Raw genomic sequence first — 17,683 nt, forward strand, 5'->3', positions numbered from 1 at the left:
CATGTGACAAAACTGCACAGAACTCTATACACACGAGAGCACGTCGAACTGCTGAAATCTGAATAAGCCCAGTGGATTGCACCAGTGTCAAGTGTCAATTTCCTGGTTTTGATATTATGGTTACGCACGAGGTTAAAAATGGGCAGCCTGATGAAGGGCGCGCAGACCTCCCTGTACATTTCTTTGCAACTTCCTGTGAATTTATAATTACTTCAAATTTAAAAGTTAAAAATATATTGCATATTTGAAAGTTGTGAAGAGAGTAGATCTTACAAGTTCTCATCACAAGAAAACAATGGTTTTGGTAGCTATGTAAGGTGACAGATGTTAACTAGACTTATTGTGGTGGTCACTTCACAATGCACACAAATGTCAAATCATTATGTTGTACACCTAAACGGTGACCTGTCAATTACACCTCAATTTAAAAATACACAAACAAAAAGGAAACTAAAAGTGTAACTAAATCATATTTAAACAAATCCTAAGATAACGCTCATAATATTTGACCCAGAAAATACAAGTTACTCTATTTGGGGCTTTAGGGAGAATAGATGTGTTCATAAAAATAAAAGATTAAATTGATAAAAGTCACATGGTGAATGTGTGAAAAGTATGCATCTATTTCTTTTTGGACCAAAAATATTAAAGTTATGTTTATAACATAGCAGTCCATATGATTCTCGGTTCATATTATTTTAACACAGTACCAGCTAATTGAAAAGAAAGAGTCTGAACCTATACAGGAGATCTCAGAAAGAAAACCTGGCACACAGACAAAATTTTATATAAGCAATAAATTAGAAACTATTCACAGAAACAAGTTTTCAAGATTTTAACTAAAATTTTTTTACATTTTTTACATTATATCCAAATACAGACCTAGATTTGTTTATATAAACATATTTGCTAGTGGCTGGGAGAGGTCAGCAATCTGAGTTTTAACCAGCCCCCCCCCAGATGACTCTGACACACACTCTGATCATTCATTCTCAACAGAATGCCTAGAAGGATGTGAAAATTGTTTCTTGGGAGAGGAAAAAACCTCAGGTATTACAACGCTTACACCAAAGCTCCACCCTACCAAAAAAAAAAGTTAAAAATAAAAGATGTCTAGGGCTGCCATTTAAGGTGGTGATTAGAGAAAAGTGAAAGCAGAAGCAGAACCACAAGGTGATAGCATGTCAGACTCACCAAAAGGGTTAAAATGAAAAAGAAAACACCAAGGTTGGCAAAGATACGGAGCAACGGGAACTCACATACACTGGCTGGAGGGAATGTAAATTGAAGTAACCACTTTGGAAAAAGTGTTTGGCAGTTTTGTTACAGTTGAACATATGCCTACTCTGTGACCCAGCAATTCCATTCCTAAGTATACACCCAACAGAAATGCAGACATACACTCGCCAAGACGCACACGCAAATGTTCGTAGCAGCACTATTCATAATAACCCAAACTAGAAACTGCCCAACTGCCCATCAACTGCTAAGGGATAATCACGGTGTATTCACATAACGGAGTACTATACCACAGAGAGGATGAACGCTACACAACCACACCTAACAATATGGACGAATCTCACAAATATAACGTTGAGTAGAAGAAGCCGGTCACAAAAGAGTGTATGCTGTATGATTCCCTTATGATTATCTTTGGGGCTGGTGGGGAGTGGGGAGCAGAAACTGGGAAGGGAGCTTGTGGGGTTTTCCAGGCACTAGTAATATTCTATTTCTTGATCTAGATCAGTTTCTCTAGCACTATCGACATTTTGGACTGGATAATTCTTTGGTGTGGAGGTCTGTTCTGTGCACTGTAGGATGTTTAGCAGCATGCCTGGCATCTATCCACCAGGTGCCAACAGCACTCACAAAGTTGTAACAATCAAAAATGTCTCCGGACGTTACCAAACATCCTTGGGGGAGAAACTCTCCCAGCTGAGAACCACTGGCCTAAGATATAGTTACACAGGTATGTTCAGTTCATCAAAGATCAACAAACCGTACACTGCCCTTCTCTGTGTGTATGGCATTTCAATATACGGAAGCAGGGAGACCATGGAGGAGACTACTGCAGGCATCTAGTGGGAGGTGACAATGCCTAGGACTCGGGTGGTAATAGCGGAGCTGGAGAGAAGTAAAAAGATTCAGGATATGGTATACGAGGCAGAGTCGAAACTTCTAGAGTTTGAGAGAGAAGAGAATCAAGGAGGACACCAAGGGTTTGGGTCCAAGCAACCAACCGGTTGATGACGTCACTTACTAAGATGGGGCAGACTAGGGTGAGAGCATCTTGGGGAATGATTGCCTGGGTGACAAAATCACCAGCCATCCAGACACAACCTGCTGCGCTGTTGCTGTAGGAGAGAACGTAACATGTGCTCTGGACCATAAAGACTATATATTTCCCATCCCCCACTCTTAAATAGTAGTCTTCCATTTGGTTTCCTAATGTCTCTCCACCATTGTACACAGTTAAACCTGTCATTGGCCATCCCTAAATCATCGGACCAGGAGCAGCTCCGTGTCACCTGCACAGAGACAACCGGCCACCCTCACCAATGCTCCTGGAGCTGAAGCTGGAGGCAGTGAAAACAGAAGCCAAGAGGGACGGGGCTGCCCTCGCCAGGAGAAAGGGCAATTAGTAAATCTCTTTCCATCTCGATGTTAATTAATCTTTTAACATCTTTGAGATAAAGAAAGAACTAAGACTGTAGCAGGATAGCTTTGGTTGCGAGTAACATTTAAATAAAAAGGGGCAAGAAGCAGCTGTCCAAGCAAGGGGTGATCACAGCCTGAACTAGGATGAGGGCAACAGACATGAAGAGAAGACACATTCCAGATAAACTGTGGTGGCTGACACGAGAGGGCTCGAGGATCAGTTAGATATGAAGAACGACAATGAGTCCTGATCTTTGGTTGAGCAACAGGATAGACTTGATCAAGTGGGGAAGACCAGGGAGAGGACGGTTTCTGGGGAAGGGGGAATCAAGAAGACTGTTTTGGGCAAGTTAAGCTTCAGGCGTCTACTAGGCATGGTTGGGGGAGAAGAGGAATGTCACGTTTCCAGCCTTACATAATTAAGGAGAAAAAAGGCTACCTTCCCCCCCAAAAAACTTCTTTAATTTTGTGAGTGTGAATTATCCTAAAACCTAAGAAGTGTTCAATCAATGTCCCATGAGTCCTTGCAGGCCCTCTCCTGCCCATGACTATTGATTACTGTAAAGCACGTGAATTTATTACTGTTGGATTGGGTGTGCTTCTGCGGATTTTTCTAGCTGCACATGAAATGATTATCCACTTAGGACAACAGAAACTAGCCTTTTCTCTCCTGTAAAATGTGTTTTTAAAGACCCAAACAAATTGCATGTTCTTTTTTTAAGCTAGAAATAAAAATACACACAAAAAAAGCACCTTTTTAAGCTTGTCTTGCTGTCTCGGCTCAAGTGAGGAAACGTATATTAGGATTCTCTGGGACTATGAAATGCTGGATAAACATAACGCATTACTATTCCTGACATGTATGAACAGGCATCAAGCAATTCTCAAATCTATGATCTGTAAATAATATATGGAGAAATACCATTCAGTAAAACTTAGGATTTTTATCCCAAAGATCGACGAGAATAAAAAGGCAATAAATTACAGATGGTTACAGCTCTTTCTACTTTTACAGAGTCACACCAATATTTCTTTTTCGGGTACCGCTAAAATTAACGAATGGGCCATTAAAGAAGTTCAAAACAAACATATCGATTGTAAATACTTGGGGAAAAAATACCAAATTATTATTACTGGCTTATTACTCCCATTTAGGGGTGAGGTTATTTTACAGAAATGGGCCAGAGATAACCCCAAATGATATTCCAAAGAAATTATGTAAACCAGCACTATTATTCAGAATCACGACCCCAGTCTTTCAAAGGACTCGCTTATAGAAAGTAGGTCTACGGAGGCCCAGATTCCTGAAGCTGGGGAGAATCGTGCGGGCTCATGTTAACATCCTGCTGGAGCAGGTGGTTCTTTTTTTTTTTTTTTTTTTTTTTGGCAGGAGGGTGTCTCCGTATCAGAATGAACATATTCTCTGGGAAAAAAGTTTGTTCAGACCTCCAAAGGATGCAAAGTATTTCACTCTCTGGAACCCAAGAATCTTCCTGGTAGGGAATCACACCTGAACACAGGTGATGCCCTGAAATGCCGTTTGAGTCCTTTAAAATGCATTCGGCACAATTCTTCTGAATTTTCAGAACACCTACACTTGAAAACACTTACTGTTGGCAATTAAGGTACTAGTTACTCGAAGAAACTCTTTTCTTAAGCACTGTAGGTTCTTTTTTGTTTTGTTTTTAACATTTTTAATTGTTGAAAAGCAGCATCTGCTCAAGAGAGGAGATCAAACAGTACAGACGGAATATAGCGAAAAGAACTGAGTACAGTAAAAAGAAATGAGAAAAGAATACAGTGAGAGACCTCACCTGGACCCCCCAGGTCCCAGTTCCCCACCCCAGAGGAAATCACATCAATATTTTCAACAGTATCCTTCTGGTGACAGGCTATACAAATACATCTATAAATCTCCCCTTTTATTTATTTATTTACTTATATTTTTAGGAAGATTAGCCCTCAGCTAACATCTGCCAATCCTCCTCTTTTTGCTGAGGAAGACTGGCCCTGAGCTAACATCCGTGCCCATCTTCCACTACTTTATATGTGGGACGCCTACCACAGCATGGCTTTGCCAAGTGGTGCCATTCCTGCACCCGGGATCCGAACCTGCGAACCCCAGGCTGCCAAAGCGGAACATGCGCACTAAACCACTGCGCCACTGGGCCAGCCCTTATTTTCGTTTTATTTTTACTCAGATAGCATGTACAATATCCACTCTTTTGAATCAGGCTTTTTTGCCTCCTCTGAATAATATATCTTGGAGAATGTTCCATATCAGAATATAAAGCACTCTCTCTTTCTTTTAAACTGCTACACGTCCCCGGGGATATACCATAATTTATTTAACTAGTTCTCTATTGACGCATATTTAGGTTGTTTTCAGTGTTTTATAATTTCAAACAATGCTGCAATAATTTTGTACATTAAGACTTTACATAAATGTGTGAATATATCTGTAAGAAAAATTTCTAGGGCAGAATTGTGAGCTCAAAGGGGATATACACACATTTATTATGTGACAGCACCAAACTGCTCTCCTCATTCTATTGTATCAATCTACATTCTCAACCAACAGTGGAAAACAATTTCCGCTTTTCCACACCTTTGTCATCATGACGTATTTTCCCTCTTTGGTCTCTGCCAATCTGCTAGATGAAAAACTTATCTCGCCCTTAGTTTTAACTGTTATTTTGTAAATTTAGTACAAACAGGGCTAAGAGTCTCTTCACAGGTTTGAAAGGCAATTTCATTCTTTTCTGTGAATTGTCCACATTCTCTGCCAAATAGGTCTTTGGCCTTTTTCTAATTGATTTTGAAAGCTCTTTATATATTAAGGAAGGTAGTCTTTCATTTTCATACAGATTGCAAACTGTTTTTCCTAGTTCGTCTTTGCATATCAATTTTTATCCATTTTATTTTTCCATGGAGAAATTTTCTATGCAACTACTTTACTGAAACTTTTCTTTATTGTTTATAACTGTTTTTCAGCTGATTCTTTGGGATTTTTAGAGATATAAAATCAGATCATCTAAAACGATAGCAATTTTGCTTTCTGCTTTCTGATGTCCGTCTCTAGTTACTAACAATTGTGACAGGGTCCATCCCTGTACGGTTCCTGAGTTTAACGGGAATGCTTCCAAGCTTTCACAATTAAGGACACGCTGGTTTGGGCTTGTAACACTGTTTCTCTAAGGAACTTTCTGAAGGCACAGAGAATTTCACAATTCATTCTTCTTGAGCGTTATTCGTCCATGTTTATCAACAGGTCCTGTAGATTTTCTTCAGTGTCAAAGTACATTGTCAGCTTTAGCATTTACGTGATGATTCGGGAATAAGAAATAAGAGACATCTATGACTCTGTATTTACATTGTGCTACTCTATAAATAATTCCTAACTACTCATCAAAATATTTAATCCACATTAAGTCCTTGCTCGATATAAAAAGGCAGGTATCTCACATTACAGATAGGAAAACTGACTAAGGAAAATTGAGATAGGAAAAGATTATATATAATTCTGCCCACCCCTTTCTTCATTGCGGCACTTCTGTGAGTTAGAAATAAAATTCAGACCTCTGATTCCCAATCCAGAGTTTACGCCACAAGAAAGCACCACGGCCTTCAGAGAATTTAGCAGATGCCCAACACGCAAAAGAAGCAGGCTGCCGTCTACAACCTGCAGCTTCACAACGTTGTCTTCCAGACTCCGGAGAGCAGGCTCCAAGTTGGACTCCGGAGCTTAAAACATCTGAAATGCATCACCCAGCAGCCAGCGTCATAGGTTCATGCTCAGTGATACATGCTGGTGCCGACATTCTTCAGCCAATTAGAATTCCTTTCAGCTGCAATAGAGGTGAACACAGCTGGAATGACAGAGCTGGGCGCATCCCCAGGCGCACTGATTGTCCCTTATTTAAGCCTTGTTTTAAAACAATAAAAGGGTTTTTTTTTTTTCCTTTAATCCAGAAATATGGAAACAACATTCCACTTAGTTTAAATATCTAAGCAGATTAAATTGCATCGGTAGACACAACTAATTGCAACATTTTAAAAAGATACACCGATGCACACGGCTGTGAGCTTGTTTTTTCCAACACAGCCCCGGCTCTTCTGTGACCAGAATGGCCTTAGGGACTTGGGTCAGCTAGAGTGAGAACGCGTGGGCAGCAAGCCAATTTAAGTCAGGGGCTTTCTCTCAATAAAATTCACTAATGAAACAATAGGCATACCAGTAATTTAAGTGATTCGGCGACCAAAATCCATATATTTTTTTATTCTCTATTTGTTTAAAAATATTCAACCTCTAAAATGGTTTTGAAATTACCAAAATTTGACACAGGTAAGAATCCTAAAAGTTCGGGTTTCTCAACCAGAAAATCAGAGCCTTGTGAGGCTATCAAATCATTTCATCTATTTCAGAAGGTTTTTTGAACTTCCCTTTTGCTCTTCTTAGCACGCAATAAAATGCACAGTTCAGCTGTTTTAACTTTCAACAAATGCCCACAAACACGTTACAAAACAGCCAGTCTAGTTAACTGGATCATTGAGCTGATGGTGAAATATTATGGGTCAGTCTTTCTTTGCTTTTTTTGATTTGTGAGGAAACACTCCTTCACAAGTGAGTCAGCCCCCAGAACCTTGCCCTGCGCCCAGTGCCGCACGCGAGAACCTTACAGTTCGACCAAACTGAGAAAACGAAAATTTGTAGAAGAGAAGGAAAAACTCAAAGTGAGACACAACTTTCACAATTGCAAAAATAGGAGTTCCGACCTCCGACAAACAGACTCGAAGTGAAAAATTCTAGTTTGATAAATCACAACTACTATAAAAACACCCATAGAAATAAAGTCTATGAACTGTTTCAGTTCTCAAGTCTGTCAGGTGGGTCAAGAAGATTAAAAAGAAAAAAAATGGATTTAAAAAAGGTTCTTCTTAATACACATGAGATTAAATCACAAGTAAAATCAATAATAAAACCTGTATTTGGCACAATGTGATTTCTTTCTTTCTTTCTTTCTTTCTTTTTTTTTTGGTGAGGAAGATTGTCCCTGAGCTAACATCTGTGCCAATCTTCCTCTACTTTGTATGTGGGACACCACCACAGCATGGCTTGATGGGCGGTGTGTAGGTCCCCACCTGGGATCCAAACTTGCAAACCCTGGGCACCAAAGTAGAATGTGGGAACGTAACCACTACACCACCAGGATGGCCCCAGAATGTGATTCCCTTTACAGTATAATTGCAGTTTAAGTTTTGCAGTAATAGTTGATTTAACCCATCCCGCACTCTCCGAGAACACAGCTCAGAGAAGTGCCTCGACCGTACCTTCATAAGCTTGAGGCAGACCGTAAGGAAAACGTTACGAAAACTCAGGTGCAAAGCACGGCTAAAAACTGACGACTTGTTCCATCTTATGACAGCTATAGTTATTAAAGCTTCTGCCTGCCTTACGTAAGTCACATTCTTGGCTGGTAGAAATTGATGAAGGCAACACTCTTAACAGCTCTCTTAACCTTTCTTAAGAGGAACTTAAGTATTTTAGATGTATTAGGCCACCTCTTATTGGTCAATTAAAGTTATTAACAACTATTACTCTGACTATTTCTCTCCAAGTTGCATCATCTGGATGCCAAAACACAAGTCAGCCTCACGGTACAGATGCTACAACTTTAAAAGTAGTCTCCATTGCCATTGGCTATCAAGAAAATTGTCTTCCCCACACTCTCCTTGGAATTAGAATTTCTCTCTTGACAATACGCAGTCATGCTCCGAAAGATAGAAAAACACAAGGAGGTCTGAGAGGATTTCAAGGCATAAAAGCACAGAAAGTTTAGGCACTTGGGATTTCAACTAACTGCTTCGCATCAGAATACAATTTAATGTGTTTGAAGAGTACTGTGGAACCTTCAGAGCTCAAAATTCCATTCTTTTACCCAAAGTGGCCTCAGGAACGTATCTGGGATTCATTTGTGTACCACATAAGAACAAAGTTTTTGCAAATCCTGCTTGAATTTAAAAGAAAAATGTTTCCAAAGTGTTTGAATTGCCAGCGAAGTCTCAAATGTCTGCGAGACAGTGCTCCCTAACAAAGACCACTCACTTTTGCACGTATGCTGCCCATGAACCTACCGAAACCTTTAACAACTATTTCCCTGCTAAAACAGCACAGACATTGATTAAAATTATATTCTTTTAAATATACTCAAGTATTCTTCCACTATTTAGGCCAGGGTCCAAAGCAGTTCAACACACTACCCAATAGTTTTCAAAACCAAAAGGGATTCCAAAGGAAGAAAAAAAAAAGTCATAAGTGGAATCAATACACAAAATTAATGTTTGGCATAAATCAAACACAAGTGTTGTATTTTAACACAAATTTCTGAATATCAGGATTGACACTTAACAGAAAGGATCAGCACCTAATGATAATTTGGAATAAGTAGGCAGCCACATTGATAAATACTATAAGAAACAGAATTTGGGCCTGCCCAGTGGTGTGGTGGTTAAGTTCATGCTCTCTGCTCGGTTGGCCCAGGTTCGCAGGTTTGGATCCCAGGCACGAACATGCACACCGGTCGTCAAGCTGTGCTGTGGCGGCGTCCTATATACAAAATAAAGGAGGATTGACACAGATGTTAGCTCAGGGCCAATCTTCCTCACCAAAAAAACAACAAAACTTAAAAAAAGAGACAAAGAATGTTATAATGGAGTTGAAATCTCATTTTATATTAGGAAACGGAGACCGGCAAAGGTTAAAGAATCTGTTCCTTATCATGCACTTAATGGTAAATCCGACTGGAATCAAGGCTCAACTCTAAAGCCAATATTCTACTCACCATCAAATATAGCTGTGGCCCCCAAAGTTCTAAATGCTCTCTGGCAGCTCCAACGTTTTCATACTTTGCACTGAATTACACTCTGCGTGGTATTCACTGACTAGTTAGACTATCCCTTACTTTTAAAAATCATTTTTTTGAAATATCACACGTGGAAATAAACTCTGAAACCTGTAATAAAAGTGTACAACTTTTGAAAGATGGGGACCCAATGTGCCAGAAGTGAGGGGAATCCAACTTCCCCTGATGACCTTAAAGACGAGGCAGAAACCCATTCCATCTTCAACAAAATATCTACTTCCAACGTTTCCACTTAAATTAACGTTCAACAGACAAGTGGCATTACGTTCGTCCACAATCGCCACTAACCGCAACCCTTATGACCACACTCACGGATCCTTTCAGATCGTTAATAACACCAACTGAGGGAAAGGGGAACGGTGTTTCGGAAGGAACGCTCACCACCTGATCCTTCAGTATCAAATGCCACCCCAAACTCTTGAAAGCATTCTGCATCTATGACTTCTAAATTCGTGAATCCAAAAATAATTCCGGAGGACAAACCAAGCCCTCCATTTCACGAGAAAATGGCCCGCGCCCAGACCTGCCAGCCTGAATTAATACATTTACACCTGAACACAAACATTGTAATTAAAACCTATTCCTTCTAAAACATTAATCACATTTCTACTCGAACTCACAAAATCAGTTACTTCTGCTTTTAACAAGAAAACTGAAACCAATCTGATGTCAATTATAGATTACTTTGTAAATGAGAACCAAATTAAAGGTGCCAGTAATTAAAGTTTTACAAGCGTTGCAAAGTCAAAAACGTGGCTTTTATGCAACCATAAAAATAACAATGTACAGACATAGTGAGAAGCGTTTCCCACCAGCCCTGGAAGAAAGGGTTCTGGCTCTCCAGAAGCAAAGATCCCTGGGATATGCCTGTCTCTTTGCAAAACCAGGGTCTGGGTTTGAATCCAAATCATCATCTGATATGATCCTATTATCCGATCATAACCTGCTCTGACATCTTTATACCAAAAAAATTATAACACCTCTCTTGAAACAAAAATTGGATCATGCAACAACTATGACTTTCAAAGGAAATTTTAGTTTGAAAACAATCACCCATTGTTGTTTTCAGAGATTTTACAATGACTTAGGGCTACGCATCTACCATGAAAGTGTCCCCAGCGCTTATTCTCTCTTTGAAAGGATCTGACCAGACTCTGGCTTTGGAGTCCTCACCAGACCCGCCACTGAACAGAAAAATCCAGGGGGAAACCCCTGCCGGGGATTAGCCCGAACTTTGTGTTTCCTTTCCGGAGCTGGAAATATTTGAGTTTGGAAAGTCCCCCAGCAGAACCGTATTTGCAACACTACAGTCCGGCCTCAGGTATGACTTTAAACCGGGAGACGGGGCAGCAGCAGCCCCGTGGCAGTGATGACAGGGAGAAAGGGCAGACGGACGAGGGTGCAGACTGGTCCAGGCCCTCCGAAGCCCGCTAGCGAGGGCCACCTCCAGCACACACATGAGCATCTACACACGCCCAAACCACCACGTCGCAGGCCCACGGCAGAGCTTCGCGCTCACCCTTGAAGGTGGCACTACAGAGCCACCTGGAAGACACGGGCATTTCATTGAAGACTAAACGAGAGTGAATCCAGGAGCCTGCGTTACGGCAGCTGCCAAAGCCTCCAGTGTGCAAGGGGCGGAGGTAGGGGGATCAGTGCCTAATCCTGGGGCTCAAGGATGCTGGGCGGTGGGGGTGAAAAGGGAAGAGCTGAAGCGGCACAGTCAAGAGCGAACAGCAGCCTGGCCGCAGAGGAAGTGGACCAGACAGAAGAGGTCTGGACCGGAGGGGAAGTGAGGAGAACAGGACCGGGAGAAGCTGCGAGATAGGATTGAGGAATTCGAGACTGAAGGAAAGGGTGGAGGCCGCGAGGCACAGGCGAGGGGGCGGGGCTGGGAGATAAGCGGGGGCGGGACTAGGTCGAAAATGAGGGGCGGGGCTTAAGGGGGAAAAGTGAGAAGGCGGGGCTGGGGGAGAAGAAAGGGGCGGGGCCAGGAGGGGAGAAGCGAGGGGGCGAGGAGGGTACGGAGAGGAAAGCAGGAGAGAGGATGGGGGAGGGGTGAGAAGAAGGGGCAGGAGGGAGAAGCGAGGGAGTGAGGAGGAGGAGGAGGAGAGGGAGGGGAGCGAGAAGGATGGAGGGGGTGAAACGGAGGGGGGCCAGGAGGAGAGAAGCGAGGGGGCAAGAGGGAGGGGGGCCAGGAGGAGGATGGAGGGGAGAAGCGAGGGGGTAAGGGGGAGGAGAGGGAGGGGTGCAGGAGAAGGATGGAGGGGGTGAGACAGGGGCCCAGAGGGCAGAAGCGAGGGGGCGGGGCCGGGAGGGGAGAAGCGAGCGGGCAGGAGGGGGGAGAAGGAGGGAAGCGAGAATAGGGCGGATGGGGGGGGGTGGTGAGAAGCGAGGGGGCGGGGCCGGGAGCAGCGAGGGGGCGGGGCCGGGAGGGAGCGGCGAGGGGCACTGGCCGAGGGGGTGACGAGGTCCTGGGACAACGGCCGGCGTGGGGGGAGGGCCACCTCCCCGGGGCGCCCTGCGGGAAATTCCGGGGCTGCCCGGGGGCCGCGCGGGGTGCGAGTGGGCGCCGGGGGGGCGCGGGGGCCCCCAGCCGGCCGTACCTGTCAGACGGATCTTGATGCTCGAGCCGTTCCTGCGCGTCCCGGGGTTCGACATCTCCCGCCAACGATCGGGCAGCCGCGGATCCAGCGCCGCCGCCCCCCGGCCCGGCCCGGCCCGGCCCCGCCGCCGCCGCCGCCGCCGCCGCCGCCGCCGCCGCCGCCTCAAGGTTACGGCTCCGGGCTGGGCGCCGGGGTCCGAGCCGGGACACAAACTCCGCGGCCCAGGCGTCCGGGCGGCGGGCGGATGGTCGAGCCGGGGGATGGCCGCTCGCCCGGCACCCCCGACCCTCACTCGCTCCCAGCCCAGCCCAGTCCGGAGCCGCCGCCGCCGCTGCCGCCGCTGCCGCCTCCACCAGCACCTCAGAGCCGGACGCCCGCCGCCCTCGCTGCTTCCGCCGCCGCCGCCGCCTCCCGGAGCCGCGCGCGCGCCCGCCGCCGTGCCGGCCCGGCCCTGCGCGCGCCCTCGCCGTGCGCCCCCGCGCCTTGCGTGCGTGCGCGCCCCCGCGGGCCACGTCGGGGCGGGCCGCGCCGCGCCGCTGCGTCGCCCGCCCAGCCTCGGGCGCGCGGGGTCTGGAGCGTGTGGCCCGGGCTTCCCGCCTCCTCCGGGCGGAGGCGGTGCCGGGCGCGGGCGGCAGGCGGGCGGCAGGCGGACGGCAGGCAGGCAGGCAGGCGGGCGGGCGGGGCTGGGGCGGAGCGCGCCCGGTAGCCCTCGTCCTCTCCGCGTCCTCCGAGGGGCGCGATTTGCGGATGCGGACGCTGAGGGTCAGAGAAGAAAATGGATTTTCCAGGTCTCCCTGTGACTCAGGGCTCCGGGCTCCTGCTGCCTCCCGACGGGAGCGCTGCGAGAGCCCGTGGCCTGTTGCACACCGAGCGCCGTGCACGAATAGGCGTGCAATACCTTGTTTTTTTTTTTGAGTGAAGAACCTTTAGGGAATTCGATTTCGAGGGAGGGACTTCTCAAAGAGACAAAGTCCCCTAGAGGTGCGTTCTGTGCAACTAGTGCGCTCCGTTGACCCCTAACGAAGTTGCCAGGATCGCAGGAAGTGCCATATATGGACACGGTAAACACGATGCGAGAAAAGGATACGGCTGAGAGGTAGCTGAGACGTTTGTGATTATCCAATCTGCATACAATTTAACCACCCAAACAAAAAGGCAGCTTTGCGGCCTGTGTTTCCCTGCCTGCTGCTGACATTTCTCGTCTTCCCGGAGTTGCAGGGTAGAACTGAAAGCTCGTTCTGCTTTCTCCAGCAAACAAACTCCTCTCTTTGTTAACCTGTCACAGAGAGGGAAAGCGGGGGTTGTTTGTCATATTTGTTTTTGACCAACTACCCAATTCTTTGAATGCCTTTATTTGGTTTGTGTCCTAGGAAGACTAGGCTCTGAGCCATTGCAGCCGTCCGCTGCGTCTGGGGGCCTTCCCTGGGGTCGCGGTCCTCAGAATAGAGCCCTCTCCCCAGAGTCCCTTGACATGCCCGCCTGCCTCAGGCTGAGCCCAGTGAAAGCAGACTGTCTCCTGGGCTGGATTCAAGGCTGCCCCTTGGAGCCTCGACCATTTAAATCAAAGGACAGGCCTAGATCGTTTCCAGGGCCCCTTCCAGCTCAGACTTCCGATGATTCTAGTGACATATCCAAGAATACAAGCTATGTCTAAGCAACACAGCAGTAGATCCGGAATCCAGCTGTTTCTCTTCGTAGGTGACTGTCACTGAGAGTGAGTGCCTGGGTCTGAATAAATCCATTTGGAATCTCCATCACCCCCAAGTAATCTGCATTCTCCTTTCAGTCCAGTGGGTAGTTCTCTCTCCTCTTTATTCCCGTATTCAAGAAGTCTCCTCTCTAAACCAGACTAAACATCGTTATCTCTACTTACCTGAGTGCTGGCCCCGCTTCTGGTCCCCAGCTGTTTCTGACCTAACCTTTCATTTCTTTTTTTTTTTTGGTGAGGAAGATTTGCCCTGAGCTAACATCTGTTGCCAATCCTCCTCTTTTTTTGCTTGAGGAAGATTACTGTGAGCTAACATCTGTGCCAATCTTCCACTTTCTATGTGGGATGCCTCCCTGGCATGGCTGATGAGTGGAGTAGGTCCACACCCACTACCCGAACCCGCAAACCCCACGCTGCTGAAGTGGAGCATGTGGAACTTTAACCTCTCGGCCATGGGGCCGGCCCCCAAACCTTTCATTTCTTAACCTCATTGTTTTCTTACCTGCCTAGATGTCTGGGCCTTCCTTTTCTGGGTTGTTTCCTCACGCCCAAGTCAGGAGGTCACTCCTGGAGGTTACTGAAAGGCATTTCGTTTACTCATTAACAACTAATTGCTGTTGTCATTTCACTGGATACACCTGACGATGTCTTGCAACACAGCCTACACAAGGAGGACCTTCCTAAATGGAAGCTAGTGTTTTATTCATCAGCAAACATCAGCCAGCTACCATGCGGCTAGGGACAAGGAGCACAAAATAAGTGACAGCTACAGCTTTTCACAGCTACAGTTAACTGGATGAAACAGACATGAACAACCGACAATGATACAGTGATGGAGAGAAATGGGGAGATCTCAGAAGAGTCACAGAAGACCTTGATCTAGGGTTCCAGTTTGTTGAGCAAAGAGATGGGGAAGGGCATTGCAGACAGAGGGAACAGTGTGTGCAAAGGCATGAAAATGTATTTTCCAGCACAGTTTTCAGTGTAAGTGCAGTCACATAGCTGCTCTATTTTCTGTCCTTACATCTTATTCCATTAAAAGTTGGTAAAGATGGTAAGAAGATACTTGCCCATTTAAAAGTCATCAGGCACTATTTTGTTCTAAGGCAGTGGGCCAGCCCTTATATTGAACTTAAGGTGTACCTTAATATCCCTTTCATCGTGTGTCGGATCCGTCAAAAATACTATCTTCTAAAGCGATCTGGAACAAATAGATGGGAAATTTCAAACAACTCTGCAGAGACAAGAGATGAAATTCGGTGAATCTCTTTAAGTATCCTCTTTGCCATGACTTTACAAAGAGCAGTTTTGACCCTGTTCTCTACATAGGACCCGGCAGCTGATTTTATTTCTCCCGAATGTATCACTTCCTTGTGTCAGTGTTATTGGGCATTTGAAACATTTTTCTAGTGGGGAAAGAAAATCTCTGTTTGGATCTGACTGCAATAGTTCTTAACCTGTTTTTGAGCCCCAGACCTCTTTGGAGAATCTGATGGAAACAGTGGACCCTTTCCCCAGAAAAACTCATATGAGGAAATACACACCAAATTTTACGTCTGGTTTCAGTGGATTCGTGATCTGAAACCAATTTGTGGATCCTGTAAGGTCCCAAAGCCCCTAGCTTGAGAACTCCTAATCTAAAGGAAATGATCAAGCAAGTTACATTGGGAATGTCCCCTCTGTATTTGCTGAGGAGCCAGCACAGTAGCACCCCTTCTGAAGGCAGCAGCTATGCTGCAAAGAGGGCAGCTATGACCCACACAGACCCAGGCTCTACCCTGACTCCACCACATTACCTGCTGGTGCCAGAGCAAGTTCATTAAATTCTCCAAACCTCACTTTGCTCATCTGTAAAATGGAGATAATAATGCCTCTCACCCAAAGTTAGTGGTTTGAATGGAAAGTTAGAGGTTTAAATTACATCGTGGATATAGATTTAGCAGTCCAATACAGCAGGCACTCGGTAAATGGTAGTTCTTATTAGTATATGTAAAATGTGTGTGCTAGTCTTTGCTCCAACACCTACGAGTGCTATTCCCCTAGGGAAATGTTTGGGATATTGCGCGGGGCATTTCTGGGGGGAATGGACAGCTATAACAAATAGCCCTTGAGAGCACATTGCTCACCTGAGCTGGTGCCTCTGAGGCCAGTGGCCAGATCAGATTAACCTTTAAGGTCTCTTCTACATCTAGGATCAAGGCTTCCATTGCTTTTCACCTGAACGTGAAGTTTTTAAAACAATTGGATGTACAAAATTGTGATTAATTAGTACATTTATTTATTCTTTTATGCCCAGAAGCCTTTAGGATCTTCCTCTGAATTACAACCTAAATTTAATATTACCAATATGCAAGTCTTACCATATTATTATCATTTGGTAGCGTTTATTGCTTGGTTTTTTTAATTGAAATTTGTATGGAGATCATTGTTGATTCACGCGCAGTTGTAAGAAATAATGCAGAGCAATCCCTTGTACACTTTGCCCACTTTCTCCCAACGGTAGCATTTTGCAAACCTGTAGTATGCTATCACAACCAGGGTACTGACCAGGATACAGTCCAATGATGTTCAGATGTTCCCAGTTTTACTTGTACTGATTTATGTGTGTTTATTAAGTTCTATACGGTTTTAATTCCTGTGTTGGTTCAACTATTCACCGCCACAGTCAGAACACGCGACGGTCCCAACCCCCCATGGATCCTGCCTGTGGCTCTTTTATAACCTCACCTTTTGCCCCGCCCCCAACACCCGGTGACCACTAATCTGTCTTCTGCTTCTACAGTGTTTTCAGTTCAAAAATGTTACATAGATGGAATCAGACAGAAGGTAATCTTTTGGGATAGGCATATTTCCCTGGAGAGTCATCCAAGTTGTTACATGTATCAATAGTGTGTCCCTTTTTGTTACTAAGTAGTATTTCATGGTATCAATGCATCCCAGTTTGTTTCAAGGAAACCTGAGCTAACTCCAGTTTGGGGCTATTACAAATAAACTACTGTGAACATCTGTGTACAGCTTTTTATGTGAACACAAGTTTTCATTTCTCTGGGATAAGTGCCCAAGAGTGCAATTGCTGAGTCATATTAGAAGTTACATGTTTAGTTTTACAAGAAACTGCCAGACTATCTTCCAGAGTGTCTGTAGCATTTTACTTTCCTACCAGCAGTGTTTCTCACTATGCTTGTCAGCATTTGGTGTTGTCACTAATTCTCCTTTTAGCCATCCTGGCAGGTGTGTAGCTGTGTTTCATAGCTGTGGAGTTTCTTGAGATATAGATTATTTCTTGAAATATATGTAGCCAGGTAATTAGGGACAATTCTAGAAAAATAATTCTAAAGTCTTTTTTCTCCTTTAAGATTGGCACCTGGGCTAACAACGGTTGCCAATCTTCTTTTTTTTTTTTTAAAGGATTGGCACCTGGGGTAACAACCGTTGCCAATCTTTTTTTTTTTTTTTCTGCTTTATCTCCCCCAACCCCTCCTGTACACAGTTGTATATCCTAGCTGCATGTCCTTCTAGTTGTGGGATGTGGGATGCTGCCTCAACGTGGCCTGACAAGCGGTGCCGTGTCCGCGCCCAGGATCCAAACCCTAGGCCGCCGCAGCGGAGCGCGTGAGTTTAACCACTCGGCCACAGAGCTGGCCCCTAAAGTCTTTCTTTAAAGATCCTAGTTGAACCCCACAGTGTACGTCCAGATACAACTAAGGTCATCAGTGAAAATGAGGAAATTGAAGTGCTATTATTTATTTAAAATGTAATTTTGTTTATAGAGTAGTTCCCACTTTATT

At 45.0% G+C, this 17,683-nt stretch overlaps 1 protein-coding gene across 1 annotated transcript in view; it reads right to left on the bottom strand.

Moving 5' to 3' along the window:
• SMURF1 (SMAD specific E3 ubiquitin protein ligase 1) overlaps positions 1–14,349 on the bottom strand; it is a 112,456-nt gene extending 98,107 nt beyond the window's left edge. Inside the window, exons 1-2 of the mRNA XM_044747758.2 lie at positions 14,295–14,349; positions 12,188–12,943 (exon numbers count right to left, since the gene is read on the bottom strand). Coding sequence (XP_044603693.2) covers positions 12,188–12,943; positions 14,295–14,349 — 811 coding nt within the window. The remainder of the gene's footprint in view (positions 1–12,187; positions 12,944–14,294) is intronic.
• Between the last annotated feature and the right edge of the window lie 3,334 nt (positions 14,350–17,683).

This window comes from Equus asinus, chromosome 14 (assembly GCF_041296235.1).
Source record: "Equus asinus isolate D_3611 breed Donkey chromosome 14, EquAss-T2T_v2, whole genome shotgun sequence".
Lineage (NCBI taxonomy): Eukaryota > Metazoa > Chordata > Mammalia > Perissodactyla > Equidae > Equus > Equus asinus.